General features: G+C 35.5%; 1 protein-coding gene across 1 annotated transcript in view; it reads right to left on the reverse strand.

The window, feature by feature from the left end:
• Window positions 1–22,346, reverse strand: part of Znf521 (zinc finger protein 521) — a 288,604-nt gene that overhangs the window by 133,037 nt on the left and 133,221 nt on the right. The window contains exon 5 of the mRNA XM_042675234.1: window positions 2,914–2,998. Within this exon, the coding sequence (XP_042531168.1) occupies window positions 2,914–2,998 (85 nt within the window). The remainder of the gene's footprint in view (window positions 1–2,913; window positions 2,999–22,346) is intronic.

The following is a 22,346-nucleotide window of genomic DNA, read 5'->3' on the forward strand; positions in this document are numbered from 1 at the left end:
TCACTGGTGTACTTTTATTGAGTAATTATTTCTGTAACTTAGACCATGTGTCCATACCTAGCTGCAAAATGGTACTTTAGAAGAAGAGCACCTCCCACAAGTACATGTTGGAAACATTGATGGCTTCCTGTTCACAAATGTACCTGGTCAATAGTCTGAAACCAGACTGTCCAGAAAGAAGGTTAGATGTTGCTTAAAACTAAATGAAAATCTGCGTGCTCCACAGAAATAAATGCAAATGTCTTGGTTAAAGACAGAATGTAAAGTTACACTTCCCTGGGTCATCTACAGATCCTATTCTCCATTAGGTGACATAATTCTTCCTGTAGACTGATTGAAATGTAAAACAAAATCTGTAAAAACAGTATCTACCCTCTTAGCAAAAAGAATAAGAGGCTTTTCAGATAGTCCCTAATCCCTCTTCCCCTGCTAAATGTCTAGTTGAGATTATTTTTTGATTAGACAAAAAACACGTACAGATACACAATCTAAAAATACCTACCCTCAATGGAGATATTTTAGCCAACAAAATAACACTGCCTGCCTCATTTGAAAGACTGAATATCACACTGGGATTTTAAAAAAGGGATATCTTAGCCTCTGTGACACCCTCCTGCTTCACATTCTCTCTCTCTCTCCCTCTCTCTCTCTCTCTCTCTAGATATTAACAAGGTGAATGGAGTTTAAGAACTTGGATGCCTGGTCAACAGCTAGAACATTTTAATGGATGTTATTCATTTGTTTAAGCCTAAAGTGCAAAAGAATCATGTTTTATTATTAAAAATAGCATGAATATTTTAAAAAAAGACCCTTTGTGAGAAGAAATGGAATTTGCTTCTCTGATAGAAGGTGAATTGTTAAATGTTCAGTTCCCACGAGTAGATGAGTGTCAAATTAATCTATCAGAAGGAAGAGGAGCAAAAGCCTTGGAAAGTACAAATGATGCAGCGGATGTAGGATAAATACAAAGACAACTGTATAAAGCAAGTTAAAAAGATGTTGCCAGGGCGATGTATGAGTGTTATGGCCAAAGTGATAGTGAAATTGGAAAGTCAAAAAGCTCTCCTATGTTCAGCATTACTCCAGATTCTACATGAACCAGAGACCATTACTATAGTAGAGAAAAAGTATTCAATTTGTTCATCTAGGTATAGGAACAAAAAAACAGAAAGAATTTTATTTGAATAGTGCTAATTAGAAGCAACTACAAAATTTTGCCAGGTGTATCATATATTGTAAACTTTTGCTGAAATTCATATAAAACAAAATGACAATCACCAAATGATCATCAAAAGGTATACAGCTAGGAAATCTTGATATTTACTATTTAGCAAGAACAATTCAATATTGCTAACTCCTCCCACCAGAAAAGGAAATTTGCAAGTTTACCATAGAGTATTTTTCAGAATCAAAATCCAAAGGCAATTTGTAAAGGAAAACATTATTTGAACTCCTCTTAGATACTGCAATTGTCTTCTGACCACTGGAAAAGCCTGTCAATGTGATTCTGTCTCACTGAAGAATATGCCTTTTAATGCATAACAAAGTCACTAATAATATTAGTGCTCAAATCTTGAAAATAAAGAGATAAAGGAATCAATATTTCAGCAGTTATATATATGCTCCTTTTCACACAATTAAACACTTAGTCTTTTATAAGCAATAATCCTCCTAAAGACCCATCATTTGAAAACTATAAAGCAAGTACTATTGAAAAACTATTAATCAATTTTCCAACATGCTTCTGAATTTATCTTCATTAATTCATACAAAAACATTGCAAGTGGTTTTATGGTTGGTTGCAGTGATCGGCAATGGCAGCTGGAGCAGCCGTTCCTTGTACTCAGTAGTCTTACAATACTTCTCATTATTGTATAATAAAACTTGTTTTCCTTTCAAAGCAAACTCAGGAGTCTCAAATATTGAATTCTTATTACTTTCTGGAAAAATTTCATATTAGAAAAAAAGGTTATTTCATAATTACTTATAGAATTAGCACATACTATGAATTAAGTAAGAAATAAAAATCTATTGTTGTAAACCAAACACAAGTGAGTAACAAAAATAGCACAAAGTAAAACCAATTGTCATTTTACCAGTAGAAAAAGATCTGCTTGATAAAGCTTAATTGGCTGGTAAAATTCTTAGTGTTATTACTAAGTGCTTATCAAATTAAAAAACATAGGCAGTAAACCCTGAGGAGTTAAAAGATAATGGGACAATACGAATAAGTGAAAAAAATCGTTTTTAGTTCTAGCCCATGTAATAAATGCAAAAAGGTCTTAAAAATATTTGCCTGGAGTGACTTCTGAAATCTTTCCCCAAACCACTTTTACAAAGATGTATTGAAAATTTGAGAGGGAATAAAAATGATTACTAAATTCTTTACATGATCTTTATTATCATAATTATTTCCAGGCTGTTAAAACCATACATATAAAATTATTTAGGGCAATTTAAATTATTCATGTTTCCCTATCACAAAAACTCTCCACCTTAGATTTTGATACAAACACGCATGAGCAACACACAGTAGTGCCATTACTGTAATAACTTCTGAAATTAAAACCTGTCTAAAACTCTATGGAAAGCTAACATCCAGTTCATTAACCATTCCTGTTAGTTTTCAATAATGCAAAAATGATTAGAAGTTTAATTTGTTAATCACCTGTGTTTTGACTGGCAGCAGATATATAATCCTCTGCAGAAGTCTAAACTAGCCCTTGCAGAAAACAAAATGTGCTAATGCTTTATCAGGTCTAATAATAGAAATAAAAAAAAATCAATCATGCCTCGGTAACCCATTGATGGCTGAACAATTAATTCACCTTTAATGATGCTTAATTATATAGGCACTAATGTACAAAAGCAGGAGAAAAATCTATCTGCAATAAGGAGTGGAGAGTCACTCACCAATCATGTGATTTGCAACATGAACCTGAATGTCCCATTCATTGTAGAAAACCATCTGACACTTGATGCATTGATAGGTCTTCTTCTGAGAAAACAAGTAGAAATAAAATTACTTAGACAGATGCACTTTTTTATTATTCCCACTGAAAATAAACTGAGAGTTAAAAAATAGATAAATCTATCCATCAGCAACATTATATTTTTTTTCTGAGGTGCTGGTCTTACTATGCTGCTAATTAAATTACTGTGGGGTCATTTTGAGAAAATTCCACAATTTCTTTACTAGGACCTTCAGCTGGGTCCCCACATTATATTCTTCATGCATTTAGGAGAATCAGAAAGACTATAGATCCAGGAGAACATTTCTATCATTTATTACTAGAAATAGATGTTCTTCATTATGAAATAATACATTTTCAAAGACTCAAACTTGAAAACAGAAGTTAATATAAAAAAGTATGTAACATGTAGCTGTGTTTCAGTAACTAATATCTGAGTATCAGGCAAAATTTCATTCTGGCCAAAATAACTGGTGGTTTGCTTCTACAGATCTATAACTAAAAATATTAATGGAAGTTAGCTAGAAAATTTAGACTATAATTTTTGTATGGTTTTTATTGCAAAAATGTTGTACAGAGGGGTTACGGTTACATGAGCAAGGTAATGAGTACATTTCCTATTGAGCATTGTTGCCTCCTCCTTTGTTTTCCCCCTACCATTCCTTCCCTTCCACCTCCACAACTAACACTCCTGCCCTCCACCCCCCCCCCCCCCCCCCCCCCGCAACCAGGTTGTGAAGTTTGTTTTCAACATAGTGTTTTGTACATCTTATTGTTACAATGGGTCAACCTGTATCCTTATTTAAGCATTTTGCTTTTCCCCTTCCCCTCCCCAAATTAGAGAAGTATATATACAAGATGCAGGGCACCGACATCAAATATAGTGAAAATAGGGGTTATGCCATGCGGGAGGAACTTACAAAGCAACAAAAAATATCACACGATGCATTATAAATACGTTTAGAAACAATAGCAAGAAAGTAAAAAGATATGCCCAAGTTTAATTTAGATTTTAGAAGGTGCTACATTCTTGCATTTTAAATACATACTTTATTCTATAAACAATTGTCATATCATGATGAACAATTTAACACTATTTCTTTACACAATAATTCTGTAGAGTAGAATTTTTATTACAATTCTTAGATCACAATTGAAGAAACTGAGGCTCAGAGAGCTAGGAAGATATACCTTTGTGACAGTGTCACACTACCAGAAAAAAAGAAAATACTCTTACTTCACTGAGAAAAGTCATTTCCCATCTCTGTTTCTGAGTCCCAGATCATAATAGCTGAACACAACAAATAAAGTATCGGCTGTGGTTACACTGTTACATACTTTTGTGATAAAGCAATAGTTATCATCATTAAAAATTATTCTAGAAAACAAACAAAACTACAATGAAACCATTATGAAAAATATCACAAATGTGAGAAAATTGCACTTGTAAAATCCCATTCTGGAAATTGGATTTCAACCATTCTTATATAATTATCATTTCATCTCCATTCCTGTAAATGTATTTTACTAATGCTATTAATAGAAAATACAGGTCTGTAAATGACAATGAATGCAAAAGAACTCAAGTCCTTTAGGACCTAAAAAAAATCAAGGGTAAGCACAAAAATAGTGTAATTTCTCTTAGGATTAAAAATTATGCTATTCAAATAGGTTTTTCCTAATCGGCATGATTTAACATAATCTTTTCTTCTACAACCATGAACAATATTCCTTGCAAACCACAGCAAGTACAGACCTATTTCCAATGGAAGCTGTCTAAATAATCTAATGGTCTTTGTACATTAGGCATATTGTGAGTTGAGTGCGCTGAATCTAAATCTAACTCGGCCTTCAAACAGCGTGACAATCAGGGAGGATGATTTACTGCACTGAGCTGTTTACAGGATCCTTTGATGGTGACAGATAGAGCAACATGTGTTGTGTAAATAACATCCATCCCCCTTTTCCAACAATATTTCCCTTTAGAACTAGTTAGAAAATATTTCTTACTCCCTGATGACCTACATTATATATTGTTTATTAGCATACTTCGAGCATTATTCCTGATATGTGACCTTGCTGAAAAACAAAGAAACATAAACTTAATGGCTAGTCTTTTCTCTTGTTAGCACAGTAAAACATACAATATGTCGAAAACTGTCTCCAAAAATGATGACTGATGAATATGTTGGTGGAATATACTTGGGGCATTGTTTTTTTGTTTTTTTCCTTCTGGTCTAATAATAAAGAATGAAATCACTTGAAAAGCCCAACTAACAAAATACCAGCACTTACTATCATCAAAATGAATTGACATATTTAAAGATCCATGTAGATAAGTTTTCCTTTACCATTGAAAGAAAATATACTTATCACTGCTGGAAACCCAACTTCTAATTCTCTCTGTGCTTAAAATAGTATGTAAAATGCTGTATGCTATTGTTTTTATTAACAAGGCCATATTCTTGTCTGTAAGTACCTCAGTTTGCTGCCAGATGAGATACGTATTCAATGTACAGTGATGGTAAAATACTGCAGTTTGAACCCTACCTCACCATACTCCTTAGGTTTGCCCAAAACAAAGCAATGGCATACAAATTGGCATGTACTAAGGGCTTTCTCTTCAAAGCCATATGTAAAACTAATTTTAATTTTCATTAAAAAAAACCACTTTTAAGAGACCTTTTAAAGCATCCCTCATTACAATGATAGATTCTTAACAAAATATTTGCAAGACCTTTGCACCATTTTGTTACACCACCTTTTGAGTAAAGGGACCATTAAAAGGTATCAGTCAGGGAAGAGTTCAAGCTCCCAGATTAAATCCATTTCAGTTCTGCATCATCTAGATTAGGAAGGAATTTGCCCTAATTCTAGGTTCACATTTGCTTTTCTGCTGCTTTCAACCATTGATCCCAAAACTAGGTTCTGGCTTTAAAGAGCAAGTTGAATCCCTTGTGTAATATTATAGTTACATTAATTTCAAATGGAAACAAAACGGGGATCCTGCAAGATATACTTGTAACACCTTTCCATTCAGATTACTTGTCCCCAAGTCACTGTTTTAAGAAACAGAATCTGAAATAAGGTTCAATATTCCAGGTGTGATCTGACCTCACAAAGGGCAGAATTGGCACCTCCCTTAGGACAATTACTTCCATTTATATAAAAGACAACAACTATAAAAAAAAAAGTCAAGTGAGATCATTTCTTTGAAAAGCAGATAAAAGTAGAAACAGAACTTCCATTGTTTGGGCCCCAGATTGGCCTTTATCAAGCTTAGGTTGTCAATTTACTTGAAATGCTAATTTAGTACAATTTTTAAAAGAGACTTTTTTTTTTTCATTAGCCTTTTTAAATGTGCTACTTGGGAATGGGATTGTCATTTCCTGATTGTTCTCTTTTGTTTTCTGATACTGATAGATGTAATTATCAAGGATACAACTTTTTCCCAGCACCTCATTATTTTTGATTGATTTTGAGAACAATTTAAATGTGCCTTTTTGACATTCTTGTTTTCAGTTGTATTCTGGTTAAGGTACTCAGAGACTTCCAGAAAAGAGCATCTCATAAATTAAAAAAAAAGATTAAGGATCTTTAATAATGTAAAGTTTAAAAAAATTATTCTGCTGAACCTTATCCCCTTCCTTTTGCTCTATATTCCATTAGCAAGTAGACATCACATCATCTTATCATATCAAATAAAAAAATAAAAAATTTAAAAATTAGGGTTTATACTTGTAAGCTGCTTGCAAATTTTCAACAAAAATCATGAATGCACTAAATATATCAGTGATCCATAGTAATGCTAGAAAACATTAACAAAGAAATCTCAGTTGCCATCACTACAAAAGCCTATTACATGCATTCTTTCTTGTTTATTTTATGACAAGGTCTCTCTATTTAACAAGGTTGGGGTTAACCACATGATTGTCCTGCCCCTGCCTCCAAAGGATTGGGATTACAGCTCTGCATTACCAGGCCAGGCTACATAAATTCCTTGTTTCTGAAAATTGGTAATCAAAGGGTCACAAGTGTCTGGCTTTGTCAGGAGGAATTGTAGCCCATGTCTATTTGATGAGGGAATGTTCTTTACAGGAAAATAACAGGAGGGATAATAAAATTGGAAATTCACCATTTTGCAATGTGAAATAAAATGATTAGGATAGCCATTCATGCATGGATGCTTAAACTTTGAGGAGCAAGACTACTCTGAGATACTCAGATTTCACCCTTTGACCACTACAAAGCTAGATGCACCTTTACAAAGAATTTAGCTGGTGGCAATCCCTGAAACCAACTATTGAGATTAATATTATGGTTACTGGAAGAATGGACATCTTCGGCTTCCTGATGTGAAAGGGACACAAAATGAATCACATCAGCAGTTAAAAAAGAACTGGAAGAATGGACATCTTCGGCTTCCTGATGTGAAAGGGACACAAAATGAATCACATCAGCAGTTAAAAAAGAAAAAATGAGATGACCTTAAGAAGATTGAACCACTAATTGCAATGTATTGTACCTCACCTGAAACAGGTGTAAAAATGTTTTAAGAGTTGCCAGGATTTGGGTGTTGTCTTGAGAGGATTATTTACTTGTCTAGTTCCAATTGGCACTGGGGAGAATACAAACATCTGCTTGGCTCCACTAACTAGTCCACACTACCATTCAGGCTCATTCTTCCTAAAATCCTGTTATCTGTCCAGGGATAGGATTCCCTGGAGAAGGCTTCATTTTTTCTGTTGTCAGAGGCTCAGGCAATTCCCTCTGGGGACAAGGAGGAAGTTGTGCCCATGAATTTGTTTGAAAATAGTCTTGGAATTCTACCTGTCATCATTGTAGATTGAGAGTCATGATTAAAGTGGCATTTGAGAATGATAAAGAAGTTTTTGTGGCAATTGTGGAAATCTAAATATCATTCAGTTACTGGGTGTTATAGGGGATGTAGAGAAAAATTCTTAGATGCTCTAATAGCATTGTAGATCACTTCTGTTAAGACATGCATGCAGAATATGTTAAGAGTAAAGCAGTATGTTATGCAATTTTACTCAAGAAATCCAGAAAAATATACATATGAAAATAGTTATTCATGGATAAAATAAACATGGTTACGGTTACCTGTTAATGAAGATTAAACATAGTTACCTGTGTGAATGTTTTCACAATAAAATGAGGGAATAAGTAAAAAAAGTAATTCATGGGATGCATATTTTTCATGCCATAGTTCACTTGATTAACCCCATATGTCTTGTTCATTTTAACTCCCCAACACCTGCTAAGTCATAAAAATAATTTCTGCTAGGTTGTTATATGCAAAAGAGTTTAGATTTTTATTGTTGTTGTTGATCGTGGGGTTTGAACTCTGGGCCTGGGCACTGTACCTGAGCTCTTCAGCTCAAGGTAAGCACTCTACCACTTGAGCCACAGAGTCACTTCTGGTTTTCTGGTGGATAATTGGAGATAAGAGTCTCATGAACTTTACTGCCCAGGCTGGCTTTGAACTACAATCTTCAGATCTCAGCCTCCTGAATATCTAGAATTACAGGCATGAGCCACTGGTGCCCGGCTAAGATATTTTTGTGAGTCCTTTTTAACACAAATCTAAGGTATAAACTTTATGAAGTCAGGAATTATAGATCACATTCATCTCTGTAAAAAAGTAATATATCTTTGTAATTGTGTCATATTTACAGTCTACATTGTAAAAACAAAAACAAAAACAAAAACCCACCTATATACAAAACTCCCATGCAACAATCTTTTGTGAGCAGGTAATGGAGATGTAAATCAACATTTAATGATGAATCACGTGACTTGGCCCAAGAAAAACAGATGGTGAACACCCTAACCAAGGCCAGGTTTCTCTGCCCCCTTTGGCTGGTCCCATTTTTAAAAATATTTGTTTATTTATTTACTTATTTATTGTGCTTAAGTAGCTAGTTGTAACAAAGGGGTTTCAATTCATGTCAGTTCATGAATACAATGCATCTTTAAAAATCTTTTTATTATCTTTAAGTAATTGTACAAAGGAGTTGTCATTTAACAAAGCTGTTTATACATATAATGTGTCTTGATCAATATAACCTCTTTCAACATTCTCCCATCTCTTTCAACTCCAAGCATCCCTTCAGTTTCCCTAGTTCCATTTCCATATATATACAGATATATGCATATATCTGCATGTATATGTATATTTGTATATATATAGTACATTTATATAGACTATTATGACAGCATTTTCCATCCTTTCTCCATTAGTCCCTCTCCCGGTGACCTTACTCCCCATCCCCCATCACATTGCTGGGTTTTAATACAATTTATACTCCTATGATGTACAGGCACATTTGCGGTTGCATTTTTCATGCTTTTGAAAGGTAGTTCTTTTTGGAAATGTGTAGCGTGTTGGTCTTTGAGAATGACAGTGGTGGTAGTGGTGGTGGGGCAAACAGCTTATAAAAAGATAGGAATTATTTTGAACCACTTTGCCCTTAGGTTCCTAGGTCCTTAAGCTTGCCTTAGGTCCTAGATCCTTCACCAAGATCCACAGGGTACAGCAGACTCTCCAAAGACAGGGTCTATTTTAAGCTTTTCCTTTTGTTTTGCATGATCTACAGTTTTATTGTCATGCTGTAACCTGTACATTTATATTTAATTTGCGCTAGTCATCACTGAAAGAACATTTTTCAATCCTATATCCGTATTCCTGAAATGTTCCAACAATTACAAGTATTAGGGTTTGAGTCTCGCTCACAATTCACCTTGACATGAGTCTAGAAACTCCTATGAGACTGACACTAGAGCTTCTCCATCCACCTTCTCTGTATCTGAACCACAAGTTTCCATGCATATTTTAAAGTGAGTGTGTCTGCCTGAGTCCTGATTGAAGTGAACTGTCCTTTTATACGCCATTGGTTCTCTCTTTATTGCTGTCTAGTCTAAAGTTTGTCCTATCTTTTATTTCAATGACTAGTTTTAAACATTCAAGTAATCTTTTTCCTTTGGGGGAGGGGAAACACTGAGTTTTGCTTTGAAATTTATCACTCAAAAATTCCCCCTGATCTTTACTAGCAGTAAAGTTCATTTACTTATTCTGGAGTGTTGGTCTGAAGCTCATTCATAGTGAGAGCATTTCTTCCATGTGCTCCTCCCTGCCCCCACCCCCTCCCTGCACCTTGGCAGTGTTTCTCCATTACTTCTCCCAGGCCATGCAGGTTACTAGTCTTGAGCTTCTCCAAGGGCGTTTCCTGTGCTCCTGCTGTTGGGAGGGGTAGAAGGACTTCACAGTCAATCCCAGACACAGTAGGTGGCCAAGTCTGCTTTAAATCACAAACTAAGAATCTCTTCTCACCCCTTTAGTCTCCAGCTAAAAACTCTAATGCCAAGTGCTGGGCAACAGCATAATTCTCCTTCTAGGTCTCTTATATCCTTAAGCATATACATCCCCTTATGAACATATATATTAATATATATGCTTATATATTATATATATATATATATATATATATCAAATATATATGCTTAAGCTCCTAGTCCTAGACACTAGGGCCCTATGTTGGTTGATCGCCTATGCTGATGACTTAACCCAGAGTCTCTTGCCAGCCCAATTAAAATGACAGTTCTGGAAGTGGGTGTGGTGGTACACGCTGGTGATTACAGCACTTAGGAGCCTGAGAGAAAAGAATCAGGAGTTTGAAACCCACCTGGAACACATAATGAGACCCTGTGTTAAAAAATTGTTTGAAATAAGCAAAGAAACTAAGGAAGAAAGGGAGGGAAGGAGGAAGAGAGGGAAGTTTAGTGGTAAAATGCTAATTTTACTTCTTGTGGCCAGCAGAGTAGTCTACAGACACCTGACTTCAGCCTTAATAACCATGTGAACATTTTCTTTAGTTTCTGTATCTCAAAAATGAGTAATTATTTTGAACTTGAATAAGCCCACTTGGTTTTCTAACTTTATATGTGATCTCATATTGCTGTATGTTTGGAACATCAGAGCAGAAATTTCCAGAGTCATTCTCATGGTGTTGCTCAGACCTGAATATCTTTTCCTTCATCAGTCTTGAGCATAGTGCATGGGGGTAGGGGGTTGTGAAGGAGCAGCAATGCTCAAATTCTGAATCCAGACATTAGGATGTTATACAAACATGCTGTAACACACACACCCCAACTATATGCAGCACTTGTAGTAGAAAAGAAACGTTTAGAATCTTCGTTCTGCAATCCAATGGCTTCATCATTTAGGTATGTGACAAGTCATTTAATGACTCTTAGTTTCCTCCCCTGTGAATTAAAAATAATAAAACCTACATCTTAGAGTTATGTGAGATGCAAGTGAGAATGATGTAAAAGTGCTTAGTACTGTGCCTACTAGGTGGCATGCTGGCATTAAATAGTAACTACCTTGATTGTTTTTTAGTTGACAGGCTATTATGAGGATGAATGGAAAATAATACCTACTGTCTGCTGAAACAGAGATGCTTGTCATAGATAGTTCTCAACCTTTTAGGTGGATATTCAAACCAAATTAAAATTTCCTTTCCATTAGAATCTACTAATTTAGACAAACAACAAGGTGTACAAGTATTTCTTAAATACAGTTTACAAATGAATAGCATAAAGACTTTTTCTCTTGCTCCCCTTTGTGTGCATGTGTGAGTACACGTGTATGTGTATGCATGTGTTAGTACTGGTGGTAGAAGGGCTTGAATTTAGGGCTTTGTCCCTTAGCGTCTTCTTCAAGGTTGCCACTCTACCACTTGAGCCACACTGCCACATCCAGGTTTTTGCCAATTAATTAGAGATAAGAGCTTCACACTTTTTTTTTTTTGCCCTGGCAGGCTTCAAACTTTGGTTATTAGATCTCAACCTCCTGAGTAGCTAATATTATAGGCATGAGCTACCAGTAGTAACTGGCTAAGCATAAAAACTCACAAGCTAGTAATAGCATTCAGGATAGAAGGGAAGAGGAGGTGATAGTGTTTAAAAATTTTCATAGTAAAAGGACCAAAGAGGCTGTCTCCAAGGTCTCTAGCCATATAAGTTGTATTCTAAGATTCTAAGATCTAAATGAAATAGATGCTGAAGAGCAATAGCACCTTTCCAAGGTAGTAATTTTGTTAGCAAGCAAGTGCATATGAGTGAAAGGCAATAAACCACATATTTTCACAAATAATAATTTTAACATCTTACTTATTAGGCCTAGTCATTTTCTAAGTAATTGTGAATTGGCATGGAAATAAGCCCTTCAACAGAGGGGAAAGAATGGCAGAAATGAAATGAGAGTTACTAATGACAATAAGCTTGCCCTAATAATCCACTGGGAATGCAAGTATCCATGTTCCATTGAGTAGTCCTGGGGTAGAGAAAAAAAGAGTATCATCGCTGTCTTACAGATGTGGCTCATGTCCTGAAATAAGATACCGCAGCCCTTTGCCCACAATTTCTTAAGCTCTCACCACCAAAAGGAATAAACACGATTTCTAAACTCAAGGAGTTACAATTAGGGAAAGAAAACACATACTCTGTTACACATATTTTGCCTAAATAATGTTACAAAAAAGTTCCAGACAAAGGGCCTATGTTACTGTATGATGGAGAGAAGACAACTAAAACATTTCAGATTGTAATTGATTAGTAGGGTGTTGGAAGAGTCAAAGAAAACACCCTGGTGGATAATCTACTATATAAAATCTGTCACAAAGACCTTACTGCATGTCAGGCAAGTTGCTCACTGTCTGTGTGGCCTTTGGTAGATTCAGAAAAACAATTCAAAGCAAAAATAGAGTTGAAGAAGATTGCTTCTGGGTAACTGATTAGATGGGGGGGGGGGGGAGGAGAAAGACAAAATTCTATCTAGTTTAAAAGCAAACCTGGTAACAGCTGTTTGTTTTAAATGACTGAGTTGCAATTTCTAGGCACTAGGGATGAAAAATATTTATTTAAGCATATTTATTTTTATAAATAAAATCCCAGAACTCCATAAGGATATATTTAGGCTACCATTAATGGCGAAATCAAGGAGTAAAGTGGTCAAACTATTTTTTCCCATTTTTCCTTGGATTCTTTAGGAATCATAAATAAAGGTATCAAAATACTGTATTTCCAAAACCCACAAAAATAGTAACAAAAAAAACAAAACAAAACCAGGAAGTAATTGAAGAATCTGACAATCATTATAAAAGCAAAACCAGTGTTAAAGATGAGTAATTTCCGTGCGTTGTACCACACAATGTATTACCTGGAAATTCATAAATGTAGAAGCATCTTGAAGTCTAAAGTTCATAGGGAATAATAAATAAATAATCCTTTTAAGCTCAAAACTAAAGTTCCACCTACTAACCTACATCCTACAAAATTTGTCTATGTACTTGAACTTGATGTCTCACATTAAAAACTGATTTTGAGCCTAAATTTCCTATGGAGAGAGATGCTTTACAAGGCTGACATATTTATCTCCGCTCCCTGTTTCTCCCAGTTCACATTTAGGAGTTTTTCCTAAGGAAGCCAGCATGTGTCCCATATTACACAGCCCACTGAAATCCTTTAGGTGAGATAACTTTATCTAGATAATTTCATGTTAACACTAGGGGTTCAGTTGCTTTTTATCACTATGCCACAGCAAGTCTTTCTGAATCAGATTTCCCATAATGTTTTCCAAAATGCGTCAAGTCAACATATTTCACTTACTGCCTGCCCACTGGACAATCTATTGAGTCATCCTGTATTCACCACCTTCGTTCATAAGGTACTACCTAGACTCACCTATTTCTGTCTGCTAAAGTTCCCTATCATCCTATGCGACACCAGAAACCAATGAAAAGGAAGAGGCTGAATAACAGAGACCAAATTAATGAAAGAAGAAAAAACAAACAAATAGAGTAGATGTTAACTAATAATTTTTTGAGTTAGGACAGTTTATGTGCCTCTAGTTAGCCATGACCACAATATTTGGTTAGTACTCAGTTTGAGAAGAGTCATGATTCATAATTAGCTTCTGTCCACTTCCTACAATGGCTCTTTAGATGTTCATATGATTACAAAAAGATTGTTTAAAAATTGAGTAGGGAAATAGAGGTTTATATAAAGACTCTTCTAAACATAAGTCTGAAGAAGAAAGGAAGAAGTCAAACTGGTCTGATGAGATCTAATTTTCTCATCACTTCTACTCATATACTGAATATTTTCCTTTTAGAAGTCATGGAAACTTCCCTTCTGTCTCAAGGTTGCCAGAATGAGGCACTAAGCTGGTAACTATGGGATGTTTATATGGAGGGTCAAAGAAGCGTGGACATTATAAAGTATCAACATTCAACTGTATTCTGTGCCAACAGAAATCCAATCCCAAAGCTGGTATTGCTATATAAATCCTATCACAACTAGAAGATTTTGTTACACAGAAGAAAAAAATAAACCAACAACAAAAAAATTGCATTTAGAAAAAAAGATATAAATACATAATTTCTGTCCTAAAAGGAAGTTGAAAACTTAGACAGGTTTATTCACTTCTCATAGTACTGGATATCTTTTAATAAAGGCATAATAAATTTCAATAGTATAATATGGAAAATTGTTTTTTTTTTGTTTATTTGTGCACTAGTACTGGAGTTTGAACATAGGGCTTCACATTCTCACTTAACTTTTCCACTCAAAACTGATGGTCTAGCACTTGAGACATAGTTCCACTTCCAGCTTTTTGTGGTTTATTGGAGACACGAGTCTCATGGACTTTCCTTCCTGGGCTGGCTTTGAACCAAGATCCTTAGATCTTAGTCTCTTGAGTAGTTAGGATTATAGGCATGAGCGACTTGTACCTGGCAGAAAAGATTTTTATCCTATGGTAGAACACAAAAGTTTTCTTTTGATTCTTTTATACTTCACTGCATGTTTTATCATAAATATTACAACAAAACGAACCTATCTCCTAAAAGGTTATGGGCTCTTGAAGGATAAGTAAAAGGCTTGCTCTTATTCATCTATTGCAATACATTATTTTAACGCATGATAAATGAATATTCACTCTTGTTCACTGAAAAGTAAATATCTTTTCTTCCTCCCATTCTCTTCAGACGAAGGCTCTGCATGGAGTCTTGGTTTTTCTCCTTTGTTTATATTCCTAGTCCATCTTCCCATCTACTCTTCTGTCAAAGGAACAGTCCATGTTCTGGCCATTTAATGTGAATCCACAAAGTATATTCTCTTTTATTTTGGTCATCTCAGTTACCTGTGTGTATACCAAGTTACCGTCAGCCTCTGTTTTTTGGGTTGTTTTGTTTTTTGGTCTTCAGTGAGATATCTTACTGCGTGTCCTTTCAAAATCAACATCTTTCTTTCTTACTTTCTGCATCTCGAGTCCTGCCTTTTCTCCCATCCCTTGCATCTGAACAGCTTTTCCCACTGAAGCATGTCAGACTACCCTTCCTGTCTCCTTCCATATTACTTGCTTCAAAAAGCCAGTGAGCAATTAACACCCACATAGGGCCGTGGGTGTTGATTTTATTATACCTGTTGTTTGTACTCTTAGTAAAATTTTCAGGGCAGAGGTGTATTTCCTTCACTTTACCTAGTTTAAAGCATGCTGTGCAGTTACGATGTATTAAAGGTATAGTGGTAGGGTTCTTTTAATCCTTTGATTTAACTGAAATTATCTAGATTTTTCAAATTCTTCCTTACTAACCATTCCAAAAACATCTTTTCAGAAAAGAGAAAACACGTCTCCAACATTCTTCATCTTTTCAACGGTAATAATACAAGTTTATAGAGCATAGCATGAATTTTTCAACCTAGAGGGTCACCTGACTTCATCTGTTTTAAATTCTGCATAGATAAAGCATCTGTGGTCTAAGGAGATGAAATAACTTTCTGCATGAATCACAGAAAAAGGTCAACATAGCACCTAGAACTCAGGCTGCCACAAACACATACATTCACATGCAGATAGTATAGAAAAAAAAAAGCTAACTGTTGCTAAATTGGTCTTCTATGGTCCAGACTCCTTTCAGACTCCTTTCAGCATTGGTTCACACACCATCTTTCTCTAGTATTTGCTACTATTGCCAGTCCTCACTTGTGGGTCCTCATGTTTCACTGTACATTGTTAGCGAAGGATTTACAACACAGGTTCAGAATGCCTTATTCAAAATGCTTGGGATTTAAAGTGTTTCCGAGGACAGACTTTTTTCCCCATCGGATTCCAGCATATTTGTATAAGCATATGGAGAAAGCTTGGCGGTGGGATCCAAGTTTAAATATAAAATAAATTCATGTTTCCCCCAAATCTTATACAAATAGCCAGATGGTATTTTTATACAATATTTTCAGTGAATCAGTCCATGATCTGTCACCTGAGGTCAGGTGTGAAATGTTCCACCTACAGTGCTACATTTTGGGGAATTTTAAATTTTAGATTTTTAGGAGTACAGATGCTCAAACAGTATCACATTCAAAGCATAGCTATTTGTATTAGAGTCTAAGGCTTCCTGTTACCGAAAGAACAATGTCTATTTCTCTCTTTAGCAAATAATGTAGCCTGCATACTTCCTGACTAAGCATTATGGAGCAGTACATGAAGAAAAGTAAGGCGATGTGGACATCTTAAATCTATACTTACCTAACTAAGTGCTGTTAGAAAAAATTGTATTTAACAGAAATAGACTGCAGTCACCAAACAAGCTTAAATTATACATCACACAGGCAAACAGGACCTCCTAGACCCCGCTCAGGTAATCCCAGATGGATTAAATTTAGACCTGAAAAAGTTCTGCCTAATCATCCTTGGTAACTTAAAGCTAGATACGTTCCATATAAATATTCCCTTCAAGAATATGATCTGGGAAAATATGGAGCCCTTTCCCATGAGACTCTGCCCTGCAAAGACACTCCACAGCATAAAATATGAGTGTTTGTGGGGTGGGGGAAGGGTGCTAAAGTATGATACATTCTTGTTTCTGCTTTACATTTGTAGAAGTCCAGGAGACAACTCATTCTTTACCCTTTGCACATCATTGTCCAACTTCTTCCTAGATATTTAAGAATACTCTTACTTTTAATCCAGCCACTTTGCCATTTCAGATGTTAAACAATGTATTATTTGAAGGTGTATTTGCTTTCTTAAGACTGAATCCTTTATTGTCAAGAGCAACACGTAAAATATCTGCTTCTGCCTTGCTGTGCAGAACCTACCACACACCTGAAACTCAGAAAATACTGAGTGAATGAATCAAGTACATTGATCATAAACAGTGTAATATCCCCAAATACCTGTTTTGAAATAATCTTGAAGTTTAGTACAAATTGAGGGAAGGTGTAGTGTTGGGGGAGATGGGGAAGAATAATGAAAGGGGTGAATTGATCAAGAGACATTGTATTCATATACTATTTTGTTGTGCAACTCCTTTGTACAATTACTTAAAGCTAAAAAAATTTAAAAAGAGTTCAGTATAATGAAATGATAGCAACTCAGATGGGGTTATGCTGCAAAGAGAACCCATATTCTACCAAAACCATTTCAGTTTTCCAGTCAAAATGGTTATAGAAGATTTCCTACTGGTCTTTCTTCTATCCTTTGTGGACATTTAATCCTCTCCTCCCATGTTCACTCTGCCTCATTTCCTATGTTTCTCCTCTTTTTCTTTCCTTTTAAGAATGATCATTGTTCAACATGGGGTCACCATTCATAGTTCAATATTCTATTTCTAGACATATTGGTTTTTATTAAAAGTTCATTTGTATTTCTTTATTGCCTAAGCCAAACTTACAAATGTAGAATTCCCAAGACAATCCTGTGATCTACCTTAAGAGGAGTATATTCTTACCAGATTTTGTCAGTAGCATCAGTTCCACCTTTGACTGCTAAACCATGATGCATTTTTATGTAAAAATACCTTTCAGTTATTAGTAACTGTAAATAAGTGTTCCAATTTTAAATCAGTTGTACATCAAGACTACAAATCTTACCATAAATAATTTAAAAGTTTTACCACACTTTTTCACCTGAGAATGTTCATCTTCAATTGTTCATCCACAGAGAACATTGCCACTATATTTTAGAAAAATGATAGCTTTTTCGAATTAACTGCTTATCAAGTTACTTATTTGCTTCCTGGGCTTAGAGAAAATAAATTCTAATATTGTTGTTCACTCACTATGCTTTTGAGGGCAATTTTTATTTGACTTAAATGTTAGTTCCTCAAAATTTTTATTCTTCTGCCTTCAATTTTCAGTCAAGTACTACTATCAAGTATTTTCCATCTATATGTTCATCTATTTACATATCATTCTATTCCTTTTTCCCTCCAATCTCACGGCAAAATAAGACTATATTATTGTGATTTTTTAGTCTTTCTTCATTGATTTTCATTTTTCTACGATGATTTTAATATTTAGTTACATTTTTCGACTTCATCAACTTTGTGGAAGAATGATGACTTATTTCCATGCATCTTGATTAAATAAGCCATTATCTTAGCATAAATGAAATTACTGTTACAATTAATTGAAAAACACTGCATAAGTAAATTACATAGGTACATAAGTACACAAAGTTAGGCATTAAATAAATGACTTACAATACACATTTGTAGCTTGCCTCATGTGTATTAAGAATGTTCCTATGGGGGCTGGGAAGGTGGCTCAGTGGTAGAGTGCTTGCCTTGCATGCCTGAGGCCCTGGGTTCGATTCCTCAGCATCACATAAGCAAAAAGAAAAAAAGCCGGAAGTGGTGCTGTGGCTCAAGTGGTAGAGCGCTACCCTTGAGCTGAAGAGCTGAGGGACAGCGCCCAGGCCCAGAGTTCAGGCCCCACGACCGGACCCAAAAAAAAAAAAAAAAAAAGAATGTTCCTATGCATAGATAGTTATGTATGCATATATACATATCTTTCTATCTGTACTCCTTGTGATAAGTGCATCAAATTGGAAAAATAGGTATATCCCCATTTTAACAATGAAGAAGGTGAAACTTAAGAAGGAATAGCTGAGATCACAGACACTGCTATCAACTGATAATTCAATTTTGTTCCTAAGTCCAATCAGTCCTCTTACCATATTATACAGCACAGATAGCCTTAAACTCCCCATAGTGGTAATCTCTTTAACAAAAAAAAAATCCACAGCCTCAGTTTAAGGCTTGCTTATGCAATACAATGTTTAATTCAATAAAATAAATTATTTGCCATGATAGGGGGATTTTTATAGGACTTCACCTGCCACTCAATCTCTTCATGATCTGAATTGCATAGGACATTACATACTTATGAGAAGTCTTATGTTCTATTTATGGATGGTTCTAAGAAACTATCAATATTTAGCTCTTAGAGAAATGTATCTTCCTTCTGTTTCATTTTCTACATGCTTTAATCACCAAATTTAAATTATTTACAAAGCACTTATAATGAACCTACAATATATACATAACTGCAATATATACATAACCTAAATATATAAATAACTCTTTTGAGAATCATGGAAGAAAGAAGGAAATGGAGCTAAGCCCTGGCTCTGCCCTATACAGCTCTCTGACCTCCTCTCCTGCTGGTCTCCTTCCCATCCTCACATTTTACCATGCTGACCCTCTCCTCACCCCAGCTTTGGGTAGGTTTGCTAGCCATGCCCCTCCTGCCTCAGGATTTGGACTGACAATTCTCTCTTATATTTTGTTTTGTTTTGTTTGCCATGCAGATATACTGAAATTTAATTACTACTCAGTTGTTGGCTCTCTCCCCTCAAGTATCTACTTCTAAATGATTATATGTCTTACTACTAATTTGTACTTACTATTAAACATTAATTTTCCCCTACTAGGCCATAGGCCTTCAAGGAGCCATATTGTACGGAGAGAGAGGGAGATGTATAAGTGTATATGTATAAATAACATAGTTATTAGCATAGACTAGTCAAATAACTATTTGTACAAAGATTCTTTCTCTTTACAAATTGGATATTTTAATGCTTTGTACATAGCAAGAATTTAAAACATCTGTTATTTTAAAGTACTGGACAAGGAATAAAAGTAAAGTTAACCGTAAAGGTTAACAGCTTAATGAAGTGTTAGATATGAACCATAATAAGTAAAGAGAATGGATACTGTTCTCCTTACTAGGAAGACTGTAATTTCTACAACACTTGATAAACTTACTTGTTGTTGTTTTTTTAATTTAATTTTTTTTTTGTGAACATACTGTACAGAGGGGTTACAATTACATGGGCAGGATAATGCGTACATTTCTTATCAAGCATTGCAGCTTCCTCCTTTGTTTACCCTTCACATCCCTTCCCAGCCTCCCCCCTCCCCCCCAATCTTCCCCCCCCTCCCCCCCAATCTTCCCCCCCCTCCCCCCCCCTTACTTGTAACAATGAAAGAACAGGTTTTGAAAGGCTCACAGACGTCTGAAGATATGAGTCTACAGCTAGAATTGTTACAAACTTACAAATTTAGTATGTACTGTATTAGCTTTATATTTGTCTCCTATTTATAGTGAAGTATATTGATTGTATACTTATAGTTTTAATAATTTTGATTTATTTTTTTATCGCATTCCTGTACTAGAGCTTGCACTCAGGAACTGGGCATTATCCCTTACTTGTTTTGCTCAAGACTAGTGCTCTACCACTTGAGCCACAACTCCAATTCCAGCTTTTTGGTGCTTAATTGGAGATAAGAGTCTCACAAGAAATATATGCCCCATTAATAAGTGAGCTAAAGACTTAAAGAGAGGTTTCTATGAAGAGGAAATAAGAATGGCCAATAGACACATGAAGAAATACTCAATATCTCTGGCCATAAAAGAAATGCAAATCAAAACAACATGGAGATTCCACTTCAGCCCAGTTAGAATGGCTATAATCAAGAAATCTAACAACAACAGATGCTGGAGAGGATGTGGCCAAAAGGGAATGCTACTCCACTGTTGGTGGTAGTGTAAATTTGTTCAACCACTTTGGAAAGCAGTATGAGATTCCTCAAAAGACTACTACACCCAGAGCTCCCCTATGACCCAGCAGGGCATTTACCCAAATGATCACAAACAAGGCCATACTAAAGCTACCAGCACAACTATGTTTATCACAGCATTATGGAATCAACCTAGATACCTCTAGATGTCTCTCAGTAAATGACTGGATCAAGAAAATGTGATACACACACACACACACAAAAATGGAATTTTATACCTCCATCAAAAAAATGGCACCGCGCGCTCCATTTGTAAGGAAATTGGAAGAGTTGGAAAAAATTCATATTAAGTGAAGTAAGCCAGACCCAAAGAAACATAGGTTTCATGGTTTCCCTTACTTGCAATAATTAGTATATGTCTAGGATAATCTTAGCAGATGAGCAGATTAGTTCCATAGCTATGTACATATGACCACATAAACTGATGCTAAGTGAAATGAACTCCAGGACATGGACACAAGAGGTTTTTTTTTGTTGTTGCTGTTTTTAATGTATATGTGATTTTTTTGTTTCTTTTGTATGTTCTTCCCTCTGCGATATATTCCCTGTTGTCTCTGTATTCGATTTTGGTACTTTCGTATTGTACATACGTTTATTTGAATTAGGGAAGGGAAGGGGAACAGCAGAATGATGAGACACATGACAAGGGAGGAACCAAACCAATGCAATAGAGCTATACACAAGACAATATGTTGGAAATGATCTGTACAACTTGGGGAGGAGGGTGTTGAGGAGGAGGGAAAGTAGGAGAAAAATGAGGGAAGGGGTAACAAGTTTCACAAGGAATGTACTTATTACCTTACTTATGCAACTGTAACCACTCTGTACATCACTTTGACAATTAAAAAAAAGGAACATTAAAAAAAAAAGGCTCAGATTTTAATGTCCACACTGGCTTCAAACTCCAATCCTCAGTTCTCAACCTCCAGAGTAGCTAGAATCATAGGCATAAGCCACTGGTGCCCAGCTTGATTATTCATTCTTAATGTCAAATGCTTATGAAAAACATTTAAGTTATGGGAAATATAGAAAGAGCCATTATTAAGGAAACACCTGTAAGCCTGGCTCCAGCTTAGCTCCTTTGGTGGTCCTCCCAGACAATCCTCTGATCTATCTAAATTGGCCTTTCCCATATTAAAATGTAGATACATATTTTCACATGTGGACAAGATTGTCACACTTTCTGTTTGTGAAATGGTTGTTCACGTTAGCTTCTCATTTTCTTACCAATTTTGGATTGAGTTTTCCTGTTGATTTTAGGCTGCTCCTTTAGGGCGGGAGGGAAAGCGGGAGAAAAATGAGGGAGGGGGGTAACAAGTTAGACAAGAAATGTAACCACTATCTTATTATATAACTATAACCCCTCTGTGTATCACCTTGACAATAAAATTAAAATTTAAAACATTAAAAAAATTAACACGTTAAC

This window comes from Dipodomys spectabilis, unplaced genomic scaffold (genome assembly GCF_019054845.1).
Source record: "Dipodomys spectabilis isolate Male_0828 unplaced genomic scaffold, ASM1905484v1 ptg000024l, whole genome shotgun sequence".
Taxonomy (NCBI): domain Eukaryota; kingdom Metazoa; phylum Chordata; class Mammalia; order Rodentia; family Heteromyidae; genus Dipodomys; species Dipodomys spectabilis.